This window comes from Haliotis cracherodii, unplaced genomic scaffold (assembly GCF_022045235.1).
Source record: "Haliotis cracherodii isolate W230 unplaced genomic scaffold, xgHalCrac1.p SCAF_25, whole genome shotgun sequence".
Classification (NCBI taxonomy): Eukaryota; Metazoa; Mollusca; class Gastropoda; order Lepetellida; family Haliotidae; genus Haliotis; species Haliotis cracherodii.
In genome coordinates this window covers 2739165-2760341 of record NW_027266281.1, presented here as the reverse complement: position 1 = coordinate 2760341, position 21177 = coordinate 2739165, and the positions used below count along the sequence as shown (strand labels likewise).

The 21177-nt window shown below is 41.7% G+C and overlaps 2 protein-coding genes across 2 annotated transcripts in view; both read right to left on the bottom strand.

The window, feature by feature from the left end:
• The window catches only part of LOC139472806 (uncharacterized), a 112682-nt gene that overhangs the window by 9081 nt on the left and 82424 nt on the right, over nucleotides 1-21177 (bottom strand). The gene's annotated exons all lie outside the window — the stretch shown is intronic.
• LOC139472812 (uncharacterized) lies at nucleotides 3502-19686 on the bottom strand. The gene is made up of 4 exons (XM_071255293.1): nucleotides 18675-19686; nucleotides 5107-5166; nucleotides 4569-4634; nucleotides 3502-4009 (listed from the first exon to the last, which is right to left on the bottom strand). Exons 1-4 carry the CDS (start codon nucleotides 19684-19686, stop codon nucleotides 3612-3614), a joined length of 1536 nt encoding a protein of 511 aa, XP_071111394.1. The 3' UTR covers nucleotides 3502-3611.

The window sequence follows — 21177 nt, the reverse complement described above, 5'->3', positions numbered from 1 at the left end:
GTTCTATAAGGGTGCTGTTCGTTTCCGGAGCGTAACTAAAAAAAACATTAAATACTTTCTTACAAAACTTTGCATGTCTACTAGGCACATACTGAACTGGTGCCTTTTGCTATTAAAGTGTTTTATAAATGTTTATTTTAGAATTTCCATTGCAGCTATTTTGACATGGCCTAAGAGAAATGTTGAGTCAGTTACCTGGTTTGGGACCATAACGTGTTAAAATGGCGGGGGATATAGATGCAATTTTCTCTTTGCTATCGCTGGCACCAGTCAAAGCTCCCCACTGTGATAGGTGACCACAACCATGCTTGGAGTTCAACTCGCAACCGACTGACCATTTTGTTTATATTCATGTGACTTCCGTGACGCCGAATATACACTTACCCCAGCTAATAATTATTGTTTTGTCAATTTGAATTCTATTTCGTATTAACTATCATATAATTGGTACAGTAGGAATGTAAGGGGCAAGTATGGTGATTTTATTAAACTGGTTCCATTGTTGGTTCGCCACGCATGGTTAGAGCAATTTAGTTTAGGTAGACAGGAACCCAGTCTAATGATTTCATGTTAGTCTGCAATCTCGGTCGAATCTGATTAAACAAAGAAAAAGGTAAATTCCAGAGCTCGAGATGAGCTGTGTATTTGCGTAAAATACACATTAAATAAACGGAACTACGCAGACAAATCATATCCTTGCGTACCAAATACGCAACAAAAACTAAACTTTTTGCTCTTTAAATAAAATTTATGCTTATATTATAACTATTAGAAAAAACGATTGCATATATTACATCTGTTAGATAACATGATTGTGTATCAGCCGATCGCCAAATTCACTTAACGTCAGTTACATTCAGAAAAGCGTTTGCCACAAACAAACCGATAGATGCCAAATGAAAAGCACATCGTGCCTCGTCAGTATTCATTATACATATTGTGTCTTAAAAAATGGGAAACGCAAACAAAATTAACCCGCTTGATGCTGAGTTTTTTTTCTGACGCACGTTTTCCTAAGATCGGAAAAGTGAAGGCTGGGCGACAACTGCGCTCATGCGGGACTGGATCTACCTCCGGCCATAAGATTACACAGAGTATTAAATTTCCTATCTGATGGTGTAAATTTAACTGCAGATGTCAATCCGGTTTGAACAAAAGATACTGCCAAGTGTTGTCCGAAAATGTATTCAGGATATTTCGCCGCTTTTTATCGTACACTGCATGGTAAAAGTACTGTGCAACGATTTTATTTTATTTAGCAGCTTTACGGAAACTGTGAGTAAACAAAATTCTGCCTAATATCTGAACGACATAAATATATATCAAATGGAGTTATATGCGTGTGTATAACGACATACATTCAATGCAAAAAATAACCTGCCGTAAATGACGAAAACTGATTTTTATCCTCCGCCGGGCCATAATGGCCGAAGGGGGATTATGTCGTGGCGCAGTCCGTCCGTCTGTCCGTCCGTCCGTCCCACAGAGGGTACTAAGCTTGTGAAATCAACTCCCTGAGAATATCCCTGACACTCTACACACAAGATGTCGACATGTTGATGATACGCATATCGCAGTCCTGTTTCATTTCGACAAATTTTGATCGAGTCACTGCCCCTGTTTTACGGAGCTTCATGAAATCTACTCCTCCAGTTTCCAGAGAATATCACAATATCGAACTATAGCTATAACTATAACTATAGTTAGTTTCCTTGTATAAGGCTTTTGTGGGTGAGCTACATCCTTCTGGCATTAGCATTCAGACTGGATTACACCCAACAAAATGATCTGCACAATTTGTTTCAAATGTGCGGTGCCATCTACTGTTGTTATTTCATAAAATACAAAGAAAATATGAACTCGTTAAAAAAATTCAGGCGGGGGATGTTGTGCTCTCAGAACACTCTTGTTCTCTATGGCGTCAAAAGGCGGCAGAGAGGTTACACACGTAAAAAGAAAAGGGGGCATAAATGTGTGCGTATATTCTAACGAAAAATATTATCCATTTGGTTAAAGTAATATATTCAGTTTTAGTTTTAAAATAAAATGAAACGGCTATTTATGGAAAGTGTTTATATGAACGTATAATATTGACTTTTACATTCTCCAAAAATTACGTTAATGTTGCAGTTACATTTACATTTCATCTTGTCCAAAGGAAAGAAATATCGTATACGACACTATAAACTTATCAATTTCTTATATGAACAATGTTCAACCAAACACGAGATTATCGAAGGTTCATTCATACATGTTGTGGCCTATATTTACGTATGATATTATATTGAACACTGACAAATATCCAAAGGGAAATTAATTGTGTGAAAAATGACAAAATTACAAAATGACGTGTTCATTGTCAACAGTATGCGGGATTGTACGAGGTGACTCACGGATCGTATATACATACATGTGACATGTAAGTAATCAGAAACATTCGGACAATCTGTTTACTGTTATTTGTTGTAATATTTTCATACAAACCAACGAGAAATAGTCAGAAATTCCGATAAATACCGTTGTCGTTGTGCGTGATTTTGCGATTCTAGGGTTATCGGCGACGTTTTGGATTGATCTTTGGTGGTTTGACAAAAGACAGATACCTGTGATCACTAAGATGCCAGTGGATGATAACACAGAACAGGGAATTTCTCAGAGTATACAAAACTGTGAAGTGTATCTGCGTGTCTGATGTATTTGAATTGTATTCGACTTCCAAGTGAGGTTTGAAGAGGAGAGACATATATGTCCCTCTGGCATCCTGCCCCTGAGGGTGAAAAACAACAACAAATAACTAAAACCCTATCTATAGCTCTGAATTCATCTGGGGAATCTGGTCAGTCGTGAGACGAGAGTGTAAAGAAGGTGTCACGCGCTGGGAAGTAGCTTGATTGAAATGGTGAAATGGGAGAGAGAAAATGAATATCTCGCCAATCAGAAATATTTCTTTTTAAATTTTAGCAGCAATAATATGCAAAACATCTCTATAGAAACAGATGTATATGTTTCCTTTGTTAAACTATATCGCCCACATGAGGCCTGTGCTGTACTTGCATATGCCGTGAAGCCAGCATTGTGCCGCCCTGTGAATTACCGATATCGTATTTAGCAGAGAAAACAGCCGGCAGCTTTAGTGTTTAGACCTAAGCTGCAATGCCGTGACGTCATCGACAGTGTGACGTCACTGTCATTGTACATTTGGCGCCACGTCAGCTGGGCGAGCCTCGGCTCGGTCTGAGGTCACCGAGTGCAGCGAGATGTAAACAAACAGGTTTGTTTGTGTTTTTCATGATTAATTACAAACTTATGGCGTAAAACTAACACAGAAATATATGACGACATGCATGAACATATCACGAGGTGCGGTGCTTACATACCAATCACACATCGTCTCTATTTACACTCAGTTAACAATTTTCTTACCTGATCATGAGAACTTCCAAACACAACAAATGACAAAATGTCTGACAAAGTTTTTACAAGTTTTATTCATCTCCAAAGACAACAAACAGTTTCACGTAAATAAAGACATATGTACACACGACGACGTGAACGGCACACCACGTCACTGTCAGGTCTCCCCCACCGTCCACACAAACACGACACTGACGTCACTGAGCGCCGCGGGACACGAGGAGATCCGCCACTCGCGTATGTCTCATGAGTCTCGCCCAGGAGGCCGCCGTCAGCCCGTCGTTGTCCCTGGCGTCGATGTCCACCACGTGCAGAGACAGCACAAACTTCACCGTCTCCATGTCTCCTCCCCTACAGGCCCAGTGAAGGGTGTTGTCACCGTCCTCGTCCACCAGTGACACATCGGCCCCTTCACCCACCAGGAGCTCAAGCACGTCTCTGTGTCCATAGTATGCTGCCAAAATCACCGGTGTCATGCTCCCCCTCCACCTACAGTTGACGTCCACGCCCCGAGACAGGATCCGCTTCACCTCCTCCAGGTTCCCGTCCCCGCTGGCGACATAGAGGTCCTCGCAGTCTGCTGGTGATGGAGTCGCTGTAACACAAAGTAAACTCTGTACACTTCCAGACATCTTCGTCATACATCTACATGGTTCACACCTCAACGTGGTGACACGTGACACGGTACGTCATCAACCACTTCCAACATGGCTGACAACACAAGGATCAAGGGGAAGGACGACAGCTGGTTCATGTAATCAAGGATTATGTGGTCAATGTTTAGAATCTTTCTGTCACATCCAGTTGCTGTAACATTATTCTGTGTGTGGCTGGAGAGTGTCAACGTTTGATGAACTGAGCTTTATGAGATGATACTGTCAGTACAGTTGCTGTTTGGAAATATTAGATAGATCTTATAAGACATGACATTGGTTTATGTCAGTCTGTTTGTTTGCAGTAGTCCAGCAATAATATGGCGGAGTCTGATAAAGACAGACAGTCCAGTGGTTGACAACATGAGCACTGATCTACACAACTGGGATACAATGACATGCAAGACGCAAGTCAGAACCCTCACGGGTCTATACCCCAGCTTGTTAATTGTTGGGGGGATTAAAGTGTTGGCTTTCTGCCTGCTGGCTTCTCCCACCTACCCCGTGTAGCAGGCTTTTTTGTGGTCGTCACTGGTGTCCTCGTGGTCCGACTCGGGTCGCTCGAGCCTGAAACACAGAACATGCTGTTCAGAAAACAATTCAAACTAAATAAGCATTATACATACAAGATATTCGACAAAGTTTATGTATTTTAAAATTTTGACTGATGAATACAATTTCAAAACCATTCATCTTAGAGGTATAAATATAAGGTCGTCTAGCGACTAACAAATCATTCAAACGACTAGATTCTATCATAAATATACAACACAAAAATTGAGATTGCTGTTCATCTGAGCCACGCGTCTGTACAGGCTTGTTGGATTGAGTCTTATGGTGGTACTGCCAAAACAATTGACTTGTTTCAAATTATTAGGATAAGAGACTACATTTATCAGCTTGTTATTGTAGAGACTGTTTATATGAAGGTTTGTGGAGTAAACTTTCAAGCTTATATTTGTTACATGTTGATGTGACCTCATCTCGTACAAAGTTGGACAGTGACAGTATCTACCACCTGCTGGGTTCTCCCACCTACCATGAGTCGTCACTGTCGTCATCTGTGCAGCCCTTTCTCTGTGGCTCCGGTCGTTCGAGGCTGAAACACAAAATATGCTGTTCAGTTGGGTTGGGTTTTACAGGTTCTTAGCAATATTCCTGCAATATCTGGGCGGGGAACACTAGACATGGGCTTCACACATTGTAACCATGTGGGGGAATCAATCCCGTGAAGAGCGAATGCTTTATCCACTGGGCTACCCTCCCCCATATATGCTGTTCAGAAAACTATAAATTGCAGGTAAACATTACAACTACTGGCCTGGGAGAAGCTTTTGCCTTTCAACAAATGTGTGACTTTCAAATTTATTCACTGATAAACTTGATTTATAATACAGTTGCTGTAGTAGAGGTATTATTAACAGCGTTAGAAATTGGCACTAGTCCTGTAGTCTTTACTAGACTGCCCAATAGTAAAGGTATCCTAAGGAGTAGTAGAAATTGGCCCCTTTTAAGGGTTTGGCTATATGTTATCATTATAAGGAATAGTGGACAAAAACTGTTAGTTTCTAACCCTGATTAATAGGCTATACCGTAGCATGGTGACTGACACATTTTGAAAATCGCTTATATTTATTAGATTTAGATTGCTGGAAAAACACCCCCTAAATAAACCTAAGCTGCACACTGCCTCTGTGCTACCTGCTGAGATATATCTCTTCTCTTGGTCGAAGTTGCAGAAACTGAATAGATTGTTATTTTCTTGTCATAATAATATAATCATTCACCATACAACATAAATGAACACTACTACAACATCCCAATAGTTCAGATACATAACGACTAGGCTAGTAAACATGTCATTTTAAGGGTTTTATATATTACCATTATGAGGACTAAGGACTAAACATGTTAGTTTATATTGCTGTACACGGAAGAAAGACCAGATCTCAAATAAACTGAAACACAGCATATGTGCATTTATCATATTAGAACATTACAACATCGTATGACATCAGCTACCTACTCTTAATTCCCAATTATGGAATGATTATTATTTTAGTCTGACTTCTTTAGTTGTGGGTGGAATTGTTATGACAATGAAACGGTCCCCGCAAGTTGGTGCGTTGTTGCACAATATCAATAACAATAACAAGTTGTTGTTTGAGTATCAATACTGCGCATAGCAAATCTACATAGTACATACAGGTCAAATACTGAACATTGTTTTCTAATTTTCATTGCCTGCTATGTTATTACTGTATATTTAAATTATACTCAGGTATTTGTTGTCAGTGAGAATCAATGCACATCGTTATATATATTTTGACCAGGATATGACGCCCACCAGTGTAATTCTGGAGGAAAATATATTTTTCGTGCATTTCAACGTCTGTGGATACATCGTCAAATAGACAACTGTCTTGATGGTTTCTGTGTCCATATTGCTTTTTGCTAAATGATGATAACAGGCTACTAAATGTAGAGTGCTGCGACCTATCGTAAATTATTTGTTGTTCCGAGTGACTTTGCTTGATGTTTTAGTCCCCAAACTCCCCAATACAAACACTCTCTTAACTAGACTCTGAAACTGGTGCAATTTACGTCGTTTGATGTCTCGGACTACACAGTATTACAAACAACGATATACGAAATGCTACAGAATAATATTTCAGTTATAAACTTTTCATGATGATGCAATAAATGTAAAAGAGCAACAGGTCTACATGACTCAGCGCGTGTGCAACACAGTGGTAATTCAGTGTCAGGAAAATTCTTTGCAACACTGTCATAATTCAGCATTCCGAGCGATGGCGGCAGTACATCCATCACAGATCAGCTTACTAGATTCTATCTGAGGCAGAAACTGTCGCCGGCACTACAAGATGTTTGATACGGTGTTGGGTTGTGTAAAGAAGGAAATAAACACGTACGTTTTAAGATTGAAATGCCGATTGCCAGTGTGCCAAGCGCCAAATTGTTTTCGCATTTAACGTCCGTTCTAACTTAGTCATAAAATAATGAGAATCATGCACATTTGCCCTTATATATTCTACATTTCCTTGCCATCCTTCAAAAAACTATGTGGGTGCCCTGCAAAAATACATTTATTCCACATAAGATATTCCGGATTAGAAGGACAAAGCTGAGTGTTAAAATAATGAGGCTGATACATTTAGCCCTGGTCTGTAGTGGGGATGTATTTCAGTAGATTTCTGCCATTATATGATGCAGAACAACGTATTAAAACATATGAGCGAAAAAACATAGCAGACACTATGACTGAACAGATTTAGAAAAAATCTCATATCATCTAGTCTTCAGTCTCAGTTGTAAATAGTTCTTATTAGTTCAGAGGATAAAACTTACAAGCATATTTTTGCAATATACTGATTAAAATAGAACAAACAAGCTTTTCAGTTAAACGAGGTATGAATGTTTCCATCCAGACGTTTGTTTATCCCCGGTGGCAGGCTAAACAAACGTCTGGGTGTAAACATTGTGTGAAGCAAGCACCTGGTTCCTTCAAAATGTATTCTGTTGTACATAAATCTTACTATATTTACAATGTCTGTTTCATTTAATATCCTAACAAAATTCTGAAGTACAAACTGAAAACTTACCACCGTTTACGTCCTCACACGAGCGACACAACTCACTGTCAGTCAAGAAACGCCTTGACTAGCGAAGGGGCGAGCTATGACGTCAGTGTGACGTGTCTGGTTAGGAGCATGTCATAGTTTGGCGCTCGGCTGCTACTTGTGCCGATCACTCTAGGATAATACAGTGTGGAGTGATACAAGATCTACAAGTCTTACCACAGTCTTACCATATTTCGTCTCAGATTGCATGTTGAGGTAAAAAATTAAGCCTACTTCATTGGTTAAAGAAATCTACCTCATCATCGTCTTTATTTTTATTCTAAGATGCTTCGCTAAAAGATCAAAGGCACCGACTATACTTTATCCTGCGACAAAGCATTGTTTCCGCGTGAAGATCCGGAGTAGAATAAGGTCTTGAGCAACCCATGCTTGGCGTAAAAGGCGACTATGCTTGGCGTAAGAATCGAGGACGGATTGTCAGGCTCGGTTACTTGGTTGATGCATGTCATCGATCCCAATTGCGTGGATCGATGTTCATATAGATTAATCACTGGATTGTCTGGTCCAGACTCGATTTTTTACAGACTGCCGTCATTTAGCTGGAATATTGCTGAGTGCGGCGTTAAACAACAAACCAACCAAATAAACCATGCGACAACAGTCACAAAATTGTTCGATGCGGGCGTTGGTGCCCTACGAATTAAGTATGTCTTCAGCATGGATCGATGCTCATAACATCAATCACTGTAACGACTCGATCTATTGACTGTGACGACTCGATCTATTGACTGTAACGACTCGATCTATTGACTGCAAGCCTACTCTTCTCACTTTACCATGGGAACATATTTTTAAACTGGTCGAGCCCGACTTGCCTGGCCCTTGCCCTGCATGAGACATCATTCTGGTTTGTTAAGAACCATCAGACCATGAACTCATGTTTTGATCGGAAAAATACCAAGAACTACTGACCAGTTCCTCGACCTTATCACAAGCAAACAAAGCATCGAAGCTATCGCGACGGTAGCCACCATTTTGAATGTTGTATTTGTAAAACATGTCGGCCGCTGACATAGTGATGAAGTGTTGCCTTGTTGCTATTTCATTTCGTATTGCTTATTTACAAAATGTTTACTGAACATGAAATTTGATTGTAGATGAATGCGCCCAGGTATTTAACTCAGTCACAGCAATAACACATATGCATACTGAAGTCCGTTAAGTAGGAACTACATCTGTCGGTTAAAGAGTCGTTGGTTATCTGACATACTAGTAATTTATCGATAAAGGATCGTCAAGAAGGATATCCTGAATGACTATTGTTTCGCGCCGCTTTTAACAGTATTTCGGTTATACCACGGTGTGTCAGCTTGATGTGGGAGGAGGGGGCACGGTTGGCCCAGTCGTCTAAGGCGCCGCGATTCGCTGTGAGTTGCATGCCTTGGGCACGCCAGAAACCTATGATTGTGGGTTCGAACCCGGTCCGCCCCAATTATGTTTCTAGGTTTGTCAGCACCATACCCGTGCTCGTGGGTTTCACAGAAGTGGTAAACGTCTTAGACCTGCATCACTTCGGGCTTTCCTCCCACATTCAGCTGACACGCCACGATATAACTGGAATACTGTTAAAAGCGGCGTTAAACCCAACTCACTCACTCACTCATGATGTGGGAGGAAAATACGAAATATTGTATAGTGCTGGGATTCGAACCTACGGTTATAGATTTCTTGCACGCCTAGGGGACGCAACTCTGCACGGCGAATTGTGCCGCCTAAAACAACTGGGTCAACCGTGTCTGTCTGTCTGTCTGTCCCTCTGTCCCTTTGTATAAATAAGATAACCATATTTACGGGACTAAATGTTACTCAACTGGACTCTGCTTTGTCTCTTCGTCGGTAAGCCAGCTATACAGGTGTTAATATGCGTGACGGAACGGTCGCTATACCTGCCATATACCAATTATCAGAATATTTATCTATATATACAGGGCATTAGAAAACCCTTGACAATGCGGTTCTGACAATTCAATCAGGAAGACGAGTTATTTGGGCTACATGGGTGGCCCAGTCGTCTATAGGGCGCAGCGATTGTGGCTTCGAATCCCTGTTCGTCCCGAACATGTTTCTACGTTTGTCAGCACCATACCCGTGCTCGTAGGTTTCAGCGAAGTGGTAAACGTCTGAGACCTGCATCACTTCGGGCTTTCCTCCCACATTCAGCTGACACGCCGCGATATAACTGGAATACTGTTTAATGCGGCGTTAAAACCAACTCACACACCACTTGTGCGGCGGAAGGATATTTGCTGATAAATTTCCGTCTATGACTTGTCACAGATTCTTGTTACTTCACGTGCCTCACCGTGATATCATGTCTACTGTATAGTATTAGACGTGTTAATGACGCTTCTCGCAGCCATTAGCAACATGGGGCTGGTGTATCATGTCTACTGTACAGTGTTACAAGTGTTAATGACGCTACCCGCCGACATCAGAAACACAGTGCTTGTTTATCATGTGTACTGTACAGTGTTAGAAGTGTTAATGACACTACCTGCCGCCATCAGAAACACAGAACTGGTGTATCATGTCTACTGTACAGTGTTAGAAGTGTTAATGACGCTGCCCGCCGACATTAGAAACACAGGACTGGTGTATCATGTCTACTGTACAGTGTTAGAAGTGTTAATGACGCTACCCGCCGACATTAGAAACACAGGACTGGTGTATCATGTCTACTGTATAGTGTTAGAAGTGTTAATGACACTACCCGCCGACATTAGAAACACAGGACTGGTGTATCATGTCGACTGTACAGTGTTAGAAGTGTTAATGACGCTGCCCGCCGACATTAGAAACACAGGACTGGTGTATCATGTCTACTGTACAGTGTTAGAAGTGTTAATGACGCTCCCCGCCGACATTAGAATCACAGGACTGGTGTATCATGTCTACTGTATAGTGTTAGAAGTGTTAATGACGCTACCCGCCGACATTAGAAACACAGGACTGGTGTATCATGTCCACTGTACAGTGTTAGAAGTGTTAATGATGCTACCCGCCGCCATCAGAAACACAGGACTTGTGTATCATGTCTACTGTATAGTGTTACAAGTGTTAATGATGCTACCCGCCGACATTAGAATCACAGGACTGGTGTATCATGTCTACTGTATAGTGTTAGAAGTGTTAATGACGCTACCCGCCGACATTAGAAACACAGGACTGGTGTATCATGTCTACTGTACAGTGTTAGAAGTGTTAATGACGCTACCCGCCGACATTAGAAACACAGGACTGGTGTATCATGTCGACTGTACAGTGTTAGAAGTGTTAATGACGCTGCCCGCCGACATTAGAAACACAGGACTGGTGTATCATGTCTACTGTATAGTGTTAGAAGTGTTAATGACGCTACCCGCCGACATTAGAAACACAGGACTGGTGTATCATGTCCACTGTACAGTGTTAGAAGTGTTAATGACGCTGCCCGCCGACATTAGAAACACAGGACTGGTGTATCATGTCTACTGTACAGTGTTAGAAGTGTTAATGACGCTACCCGCCGACATTAGAAACACAGGACTGGTGTATCATGTCCACTGTACAGTGTTACAAGTGTTAATGACACTTCCTGACTGCAGTAGAAACAAAGGGCTGGTGTATCATGTCTACTGTACAGTGTTGGAAGTGTTTATGACGCTTCCTGACTGCACTAGAGACACAGGGCTGGTGTATCATGTCTACTGTCCAGTGTTGGAAGTGTTTATGACGCTCCCTGACTACACTAGAAACACAGGACTGGTGTATCATGTCTACTGTACAGTGTTGGAAGTGTTTATGACGCTCCCTGACTACACTAGAAACACAGGACTGGTGTATCATGTCTACTGTACAGTGTTGGAAGTGTTTATGACGCTCCCTGACTACACTAGAAACACAGGACTGGTGTATCATGTCTACTGTACAGTGTTGGAAGTGTTTATGACGCTTCCTGACTGCACTAGAGACACAGGGCTGGTGTATCATGTCTACTGTCCAGTGTTGGAAGTGTTAATGTCGCTTCCCGTCGCTACTAGAAACACAGGACTGGTGTATCATGTCTACTGTACAGTGTTGGAAGTGTTAATGACACTTCCTGACACCACTAGAAACACAGGGCTGGTGTATCATGTCTACTGTACAGTGTTGGAAGTGTTAATGTCGCTTCCCGTCGCTACTAGAAACACAGGACTGGTGTATCATGTCTACTGTACAGTGTTAGAAGTGTTAATGACGCTGCCCGCCGACATTAGAAACACAGGACTGGTGTATCATGTCTACTGTACATTGTTAGAAGTGTTAATGACGCTACCCGCCGACATTGGAAACACAGGCCTGGTGTATCATGTCTACTGTATAGTGTTAGAAGTGTTAATGACGCTACCCGCCGACATTAGAAACACAGGCCTGGTGTATCATGTCCACTGTACAGTGTTAGAAGTGTTAATGATGCTACCCGCCGCCATCAGAAACACAGGCCTGATGTATCATGTCTACTGTACAGTGTTACAAGTGTTAATGACACTTCCTGACTGCAGTAGAAACAAAGGGCTGGTGTATCATGTCTACTGTACAGTGTTAAAAGTGTTAATGTCTCTTCTCGTCGCTACTAGAAACACAGGGCTGGTGTATCATGTCTACTGTACAGTGTTGGGAGTGTTAATGACGCTTCCTGACACCACTAGAAACACAGGGCTGGTGTATCATGTCTACTCTACATGGTTAGAAGTGTTAATGACCCTTCTTGTCTGCACTAGAAACACAGGGCTGGTGTATCCTTTACTGTACAGTATTGGAAGTGTTAATGACGCTTCCTGACACCACTAGAAACACAGGGCTGGTGTATCATGTCTACTCTACATGGTTAGAAGTGTTAATGACCCTTCTTGTCTGCACTAGAAACACAGGGCCGGTGTATCATGTCTACTGTCCAGTGTTGGGAGTGTCAATGACGCTTCCTGACACCACTAGAAACACAGGGCTGGTGTATCATGTCGACTGTACAGTGTTGGAAGTTGTAATGACACTAACTGACTGCACTAGAAACACAGGGCCGGTGTATCATGTCTACTGTACAGTGTTGGAAGTTGTCATGACGCTAACTGACTACACTAGAAACACAGGGCCGGTGTATCATGTCTACTGTACAGTGTTGGAAGTTGTAATGACCCTTCTTGTCTGCACTAGAAACACAGGGCCGGTGTATCATGTCTACTGTACAGTGTTGTGAGTGTTAATGACACTTCCTGACACCACTAGAAACACAGGGCTGGTGTATCATGTCTACTGTACAGTGTTAGAAGTGTTAATGACGCTAACCGCCACCATTAGAAACACAGGGCTGGAGTATCATGTCTATTCAACAGTGTTAGAAGTGTTAATGACGATTCCCGCCGTCATTAGAAACACAGGACTGGTGTATCATGTCTACTGTACAGTGTTACAAGTGTTAATGATGCTACCCGCCGACATTAGAAACACAGGGCTGGTGTATCATGTCTATTGTACAGTGTTAGAAGTGTTAATGACGCTACCCGCCGCCATCAGAAACACTGGACTGGTGTATCATGTCTACTGTATAGTGTTACAAGTGTTAATGATGCTACCCGCCGACATTAGAAACACAGACCTGGTGTATCATGTCTACTGTACAGTTTTAGAAGTGTTTATGACGCTACCCGCCGCCATCAGAAACACAGGACTGGTGTATCATGTCTACTGTATAGTGTTAGAAGTGTTAATGACGCTACCCGCCGCCATCAGAAACACAGGACTGGTGTATCATGTCTACTGTATAGTGTTACAAGTGTTAATGATGCTACCCGCCGACATTAGAAACACAGGACTGGTGTATCATGTCAATTGTACAGTGTTAGAAGTGTTAATGATGCTACCCGCCGCCATTAGAAACACAGGACTTGTGTATCATGTCTACTGTATAGTGTTACAAGTGTTAATGACACTACCTGACACCACTAGAAACACAGGGCTGGTGTATCATGTCTACTGTACAGTGTTACAAGTGTTAATGACACTTCCCTCCACCATTAGAAACACAGGGCTGGTGTATCATGTCTACTGTCCAGTGTTGGAAGTTCTAATGACGCTAACTGACTGCACTAGAAACACAGGGCCGGTGTATCATGTCTACTGTACAGTGTTGGAAGTTTTAATGACGCTAACTGACTGCACTAGAAACACAGGGCCGGTGTATCATGTCTACTGTCCAGTGTTGTGAGTGTCAATGACGCTTCCTGACACCACTAGAAACACTAAGCTGGTGTATTGTGTCTTCAATGCAGTGTTAGAACAAGTTTTAATTGAGTGTAAATTATTTATAATTGCTTTTGTGTTTGATTATGAAGTTTGCTCGTCAAAACAATTTAGGGAACACTGATATTTTGTAGCACTGTTCATTGGATTCCTTCTAAATTTGGTAAATGGCCTTCTGATTGGCGGCTAACATACTGATATTGAAGACTACCCTTACTCAAGTGACTTCATGACCAGAACAAAGAATTTGAATCATACTGAACAACGTTAATTTTCACCAGCACTCATTTTCATGGAATTTTTTGTTGTAATCTCCTCCTCACAGCTGCCGTAAGAATGGAGATCGTGCATTTGCTCACTTATCCTCATGAAGCACGAGCCACACTGTGTTCAACATGCCACAACGTCGACACCTCACGATTGAAGAACGAGCCAGAGCTATTGGCTAGCTAAATGAAAATATTTCACAGCGGGAAGCTGCTCGAAGGTTAAATGTTAGTCCATCCGTCATTTGCAGATTACGTCAGCGATTCCAACAAACACAGACAGTACGTGACAGATCAAGGCCAGGACGCCCTCGTGTGACAACAGGAAGAGAAGAACGTTACGTCGTTGTTGAAGCATTGAGGAGGAGAGCAGTCACAGCAAACCATCTTCGAAGGCAAATGAGGGCTGCTCCAGGAACAAATGTCAGTGACCAAAGGAGCAGCCAGAGACGCATGGGCACGGCAACACCGACAGTGGACAAGACAACAGTGGTCAGCAGTTCTTTTTTCTGACGAATCTCGGTTCTCACTGCAGCATAATGACGGTCGTGTTCTTGTCTACAGACGGCGTGGGAAACGTTTTGCTGACGTCAACGTCCGTGGGCACAATCGTTTTGGTGGTGGTAGTGTCATGGTGTGGGCAGCCTTCTCATTTCATCACAGAACCAATCTGTACGTCATCAACGGGAATTTGAATGCTGTTCGTTACAGGGGTGAGATTCTGAGACCAATGATGAATTTTTGTCTTCATCGAATAGGCCAACAGGCTGTTTTCCAGGATGACAATGCTAGACCTCATCGTGAACGCATAGTCACTGACTTTCTGGGACAAAACAATGTTACTCGCATGGAATGGCCAGCATATTATCCTGATATGGCACCCATTGAACACGTATGGGATCTGTTAACGAGACGTGTTAGAGAGAACCACCCTCCACCTCAAGATCTGCGCCAGCTTCCTCAATGGCTGAGTTTGGAGTGGCCTGCTATCCCACAGAACACACTACAGACATTAGTGACATCCATGAGGCGTCTTTGTGTTGTATGTGTGGCTGCTAGGGGCGGACACACTCGTTACTGACTTTTCTCTCTTGGCCTGGATTTCCAATTTTGACCCCAGTGACATTATTGACATCAACGCTTGTTCACGTTATGAAATGTAGTGGGTTATTTCATGATTCTTTCAGGGGCACGGGTGGCCCAGTCGTCTAAGGCGCCGCGATTCGCTGTGCAAAGTTGCGTCCCTTGGCCACGCCAGAAACCTATGATTGTGGGTTCGAATCCCGGTTCGCCCCGATTAAGTTTCTAGGTTTGTCAGCACCATACGTGGGTTTCACCAAAGTGGTAAACGTCTGAGACCTGCATCACTTCGGGCTTTCCTCCCACATGAAGCTGACACGCCGTGATGTAACTGGAATACTGTTAAAAGCGGCGTTCAATCAAACTCAATCACACTCACGTTATGAAATGTAGTGGATTGTTCATGATTCTTTCTTACTGTATACTCGGTCATTATTAAATTTACTACACATGTCTTCGTCTTCTGTTCTTTTTTAATTTTAAGTGCAAACATATTAGTGTTCCCTAACTGCTTTTGAGTAGTATAGTTAGCCTATTATAGAGGTTGCGTATAAATGAAGCAGGATTAGAAAGCTCCTGTATATTTTCACCCCGTATAAATGTCGTGTTACTAAAACTTACTAACTTATTTAAGAGACGAGCACCTCTTCTAGTTTTTATCTGAGTCATGCGCTCTTTTCTATATTGTATTGAATATTGCTGGGAGTATTCATACCGACGTTGACCTATGTACCCGGGTATTGGGTGTCCTGTCTTTTGATATTATGATCAGAAGGACGATCAGCTTTGAAAACAAGACTGCCAGAGACAGACGCTAAACGGTTTCGGAACCAAACCCTAACGCCACAACACACACGAAACCTTGCACACAAACATTCCTCCGTGCACGTGAGCTGGTAAACTCTCTACGCTTGCTGCACTGCAATATTTATGATCAGAGTAGGAATGCGTCGTCTGCAATGTTATGAGGTGAAATTGGGTTTAACGCCGCGTCCAAGATTATTGCACTCACATAGCGACGTGCATGCGTGTGTGTGTGTGTGTGTGTGCGTGTGTGTGTGTGTGTGTGGCTGCTTTTACTAGACCGGACTGATGTCGATTTATAGTGCTAGCCCACTGAGATACCATGCCGCAGTTTAACATGAATACCCTACTCAGACACAGTATACTGACCAGTCCTTGTTTTAACCCCTTAATGCCAGGGTAAACACCAGACAGGGTAACAACAAGTACCATATTTTAACGTCTTTTGGTATGACGCGGCCGGGGATCGAGCCCCGGACCTTCCGATCTCCGGGCGGACGTCTACCACTAAACCACGGAGGCGGTCTACAATGTAATGAACGCCTAAGAGTTATTGTCATTCCGGAAACTGGCGGAAGTCAGTGGTGGATAGACAATATGTTCAATATGTTCTGCAGAAAAGTCAAGGATCGACCCCGCACAGGCCGCCCTAGGTCAAGATCAAAAGTTCATCGGGCTGGAAACTAGACTTTAATAAATTCACTTGTGGACGATCATGCCTCGGGAAGATGAAACTATCTGAACGTGCTACCTTTGTTTGCAACATTGACGCGATGACATCTTTCCAACGAATGAATCATGACTTTCTTTCGCATGAAACAGTATGACAAAATATATGTGTGTGTGCGCGCGCGCGCGTGTGTTTCTGTGTGTGTGTGTGTGTGTGTAGGCGCGCGCGTGTGTGCGTGTGTGTGTGTCAGTGTATTTCTTTCTTAGTATTATTGTATATATATCGCATTGGTTTTCGACAGTGTTGTTGTAGTGTTTTATTGGATTATGCACGGTACCAGTTCCCAGCCTGATTGGCCCAAGCTGCCCTTGTTCTGGCCAGTTCTATTGTGTTATGGTGAGGGTCCGGGGTAATCTTTTGTCTTGCCTTTAGAGGGCAGGCTATTTTTGCTGTCCGCTTGGTCAGTTTTATCTTCTATGCTAACAAAAGGACTTTGTAAATCAGTCCACCATGTATAGCTGCACCAGGCAGTCACTGCATGAGACAGACACTGTGACAGACAAGACTTTTCACAGCAGCATGTCTCTCTAGTTTTAATACGAAGTTATAAACAATATGTAGGATATAATATTTGTTTTAGTACAGCATGTATAGTGTAAACATTAGTTCAGTGTAGGTTATAATTGTGTGATTTGAGTGTATGAATGTAGTTAAAGTCATTAGTATAAGTACAGTAATGATTATAAGAACACCATTCATGTTTTCTGATTTAATGTGAAAATGCTATAATACTTTTATGATAAAGGCGACTTATATAAGGATTTGTGTCCCAATCGTGTCCGCCATTATGTTGGCCATGTTTAATTTTCAATACCATGGTACATGTTATGTTTGTGCCATGAGAAATTAATCAATATCATTCATTTTCATGTGTGTTGTTTGTAATTAAGAGTATATCACAGCACAGGTAATGCTAGTACATGTATGGCTCAGATAAGGACATATTTATGTAGGTTTATCTATGCCATTCCATTTGAGATTATGTTTAGAATGAAATGATATGGCAGTATTACTGTGTATATAATTGTATGATATGTATACTAAACTATGTAAGTGACGTGTATTTGATCACTTACAGCAGGATCTGCAGTGACAAGCAGTTACAGTAGATTATGCCTACTGTCACCTGAGTGCCACACATTCGGTAGGCATCTTAAACATTCTAGTCCTAGTATAAGCTACATACCTGTATTTGTGAACTGCATGAATACTATACATATTGTACATATGAGTGCATTGGTGCAGTTTAAGTAATATGTAGCACAGAGATGAATATTATGACTCATGTGATATCTGTCATAGCTTTATGTGATGGGATGTAAAAACCATTTATGCCTATTCATCAAAACTAAGTTCTAAATATTACATAAGGAGGACATCATGATTAATGTGGAGAATGCATTTTAATTATTATATCAATAACTGTGATACGTGCAGTGTGTAGAACTCCATGTATGTTTTACTTATTTGTTGTTCGTTCTGCTACAGGGTGAATATGAATATTGGACTTTATTCAGACATCTCAATTTTCTGAGACAGTTTTATGTAGGATAACACTGTTATGTGTCAGTGTATTTTATTGTATTACACATTTATAACACAGAATGTTTAGACACAAGTTAAAGGCAGAAGGCATATCCTTTGTATGTATGTATATATATATATATATATATATATATATATATATATATATATATATATATTGTTGGAAATTCAAGACATACACTAATGCTTTTTTCAAAGGAAATAACATATTTCATGCATCTTTCGCATGGAATGTTTAGGGAGAAATCTCTGCTAAAAGTCTCACCTCCTGCAGCACCCGGAAACGAAGGGGGCGATGCTGTGAATGACACCTGCGACAACGACGATGTAGTCAGCGACCTGTCCGTAACATCGACCTCTTTAATATCTTCTCTCATCACACAGCTAGTATTCAGTGTCACCATGTCCTCTGTAAGACCAGTGATTACTTGATTTGAATCATGTAGGTCATCAATGGTCTGATTTAGTTGAATGTTTAAACTCTGAATGTCAGTTTTTAACTTTTGCTGCATTTCCTGCACGTCCGCCCTGTATGACTGTTCATCATTGGAGCGCGCTTCTATCTCTTCTCTCTTCACACAGCTTGTATTTAGTGTAATTAAATCTTCCTTAAGAACAGTGTTCACAATCTTTGCATCGCGAAGACCAGCTTTCGTCTCATTCAGCTGCAGCTGTAAACTGTGGATGTCTGTGTTCATCTCGCTACGAAGCTTAACAATACTTTCTTTGTAACTGTCTCTTTCCCTTTCTACACGTCTGAACTGTTGTGTTACTGCCCGAAGTTGTGTCTTTGTGTAATGAACGTTGATTTTCAGTCTGTTAACTAAATCATGAACACGTTCACTCATAATATTCCTAATGTTATACTCTTTCAGGATGCCAGTAATCGCTTGCTCCACTAGAGGCTTTATCAGGGCAGGAATGAACGTGTCAGTCAGTTGATTTTTCAGTGATGACTCCCACCTCTTAAAGTGCTGTTTCATATCAGTCTTAATATTAACAACTCTTCCTTTCCATGCTTGGATACTTGCGGTCAGGACTCTCACTTGTCCAGTCAAGTCGGTCAAATTGGTATCAGCATGTGCGTCTCTGACACCACACAAGAACACAAGACTGATGAATACAACGCTTGTTAGTTCCATCATGCAGTGATATGTGCAGCTCGCCGCAGTTACGAGAAGACTGACTTGGTGCTGGATCAACATGGAGCTTAGTCCGAAGTGTTTGACAAAAAGCCAACTCAGGAATGCTCTGACAGAAAATTCCTGTGCGTACATGTGGCACCACAGACACAAATAAGGCAGGGAACTTCATCAGGGTATTGTGTTACATACCAAGTATGTTGCCACAATAGCCTCGTGTTGAGAGTATTATTACCATTGAAGTAACTTGAAAAATAGTAGATTTCTTGTTTACTTTAACTAATCTCGATCCAACCCCTTAACATGCGGAACTTACTTATTACCCATCCCCGACACCACGGTCTGTATGTCCAATGTACAACATATACCTTTGATCCACCCGTAGCAGACACCTAGGTCTCTATGCCACATGCAGTCTCACATATACCTTACTCATCCAATCCCCCACCCCCCAAAATCCCCCTCCCTCTTTCACCATGGCTAACAATCATTCTGTTTCTAAACGAAGACATTTGGATACAAGTTCGTTTGATAAGGCTAATACATATGTTGATTCCTTGTGATCGAAGTTACAGATCATGAACCAATCAAATTGGTATATCCAGATCTGTTCATGGCCATTGTGGGGAGGTTAAAATGTGACACGTTTGCGCAGTGGAGCTCTTCAGGTGAAATGTGCCGGGACAAAAATCAAGTTTAGTCTGTCAAACGTTTTACCAGAAAGGATAATAAATCAACTACTGTTCAAACGAACACATATTTATTCACTTGCCCGTTGACCTGTTCCCAATTCAATTAAAGCTGGTTATGTCAACATCGGAGTGAAGAAGTATGTCCCCAATACACTCCGATGATTTAAATGTAAAAAAAAGTGGACATGGTTCGAAAACCTGCACACATCCCATGGTTTGTCATCGTTATGGTGACAACAATAAAAGTGCAGACTGTCATCAAGATTTGAAATATTCAAACTGTGATGGGCAACACATGACCATTTTCCAAGTTCTGCCCTGTTTATCAAACAGAAATCAAAATTCTTAAACTAAACAAGAACGAAACATCAGCTTTGCCGTCGCCAGGCAGCTTACTTTTACTCTAAATTCTTCTGCTGCTGTAGCCAAATCTGCCACAACCTCTTTATCTGTTCTGTGTCGGACTGAGTTGACATGGGTCAAGTCTGATCAAACTGTCGTAGCTTCGTCTGTCACGCTGACAATCAATCCGAATGACATATTCTACCTTTCAGGCTGATACTGAGACAATTCATGTCGAACGAGCAAATGAGTGAGTTTAAAAAAACTAGATTCCATTCATGATCAGAGACTGAGGTTTTGCCTTTGAGCCTTTAGAGCTTCTCTGAGACAAAGCCTGTATGTGGATGCTGGTTGTGTTTTTAATCCTCTATATACAGAATGCTGTAATAAAAAGGTCATCTCTTACTCTACTCATCAATACTCTGCTGCTGTCACATTTAGTCGCCCCATGTTGGAGGTATAGAGAATAATAAACTGTATCTGTGCTGTAAGGAGCATGGCATTGTAGCGCCACACTAACACATCTGTTAGACGAGACATACATGCATAATCGACGTCAGTAATCTGCATGTCAGCTTGACCCGCTTGAACT

What these genes read in the sequence shown, in the direction of transcription:
- LOC139472812 (XM_071255293.1), bottom strand. Translation starts at nt 19,686, where the DNA reads ATGTACGCACAGGAATTTTCTGTCAGAGCATTCCTGAGTTGGCTTTTT. An exon ending in GACGACAGTGACGACTCATG is followed by an intron (nt 4,635 to 5,106) that starts GTAGGTGGGAGA and finishes TCTGTGTTTCAG; the next exon opens with GCTCGAGCGACCCGAGTCGG. An exon ending in AAAAAAGCCTGCTACACGGG is followed by an intron (nt 4,010 to 4,568) that starts GTAGGTGGGAGA and finishes TTTGTGTTACAG; the next exon opens with CGACTCCATCACCAGCAGAC.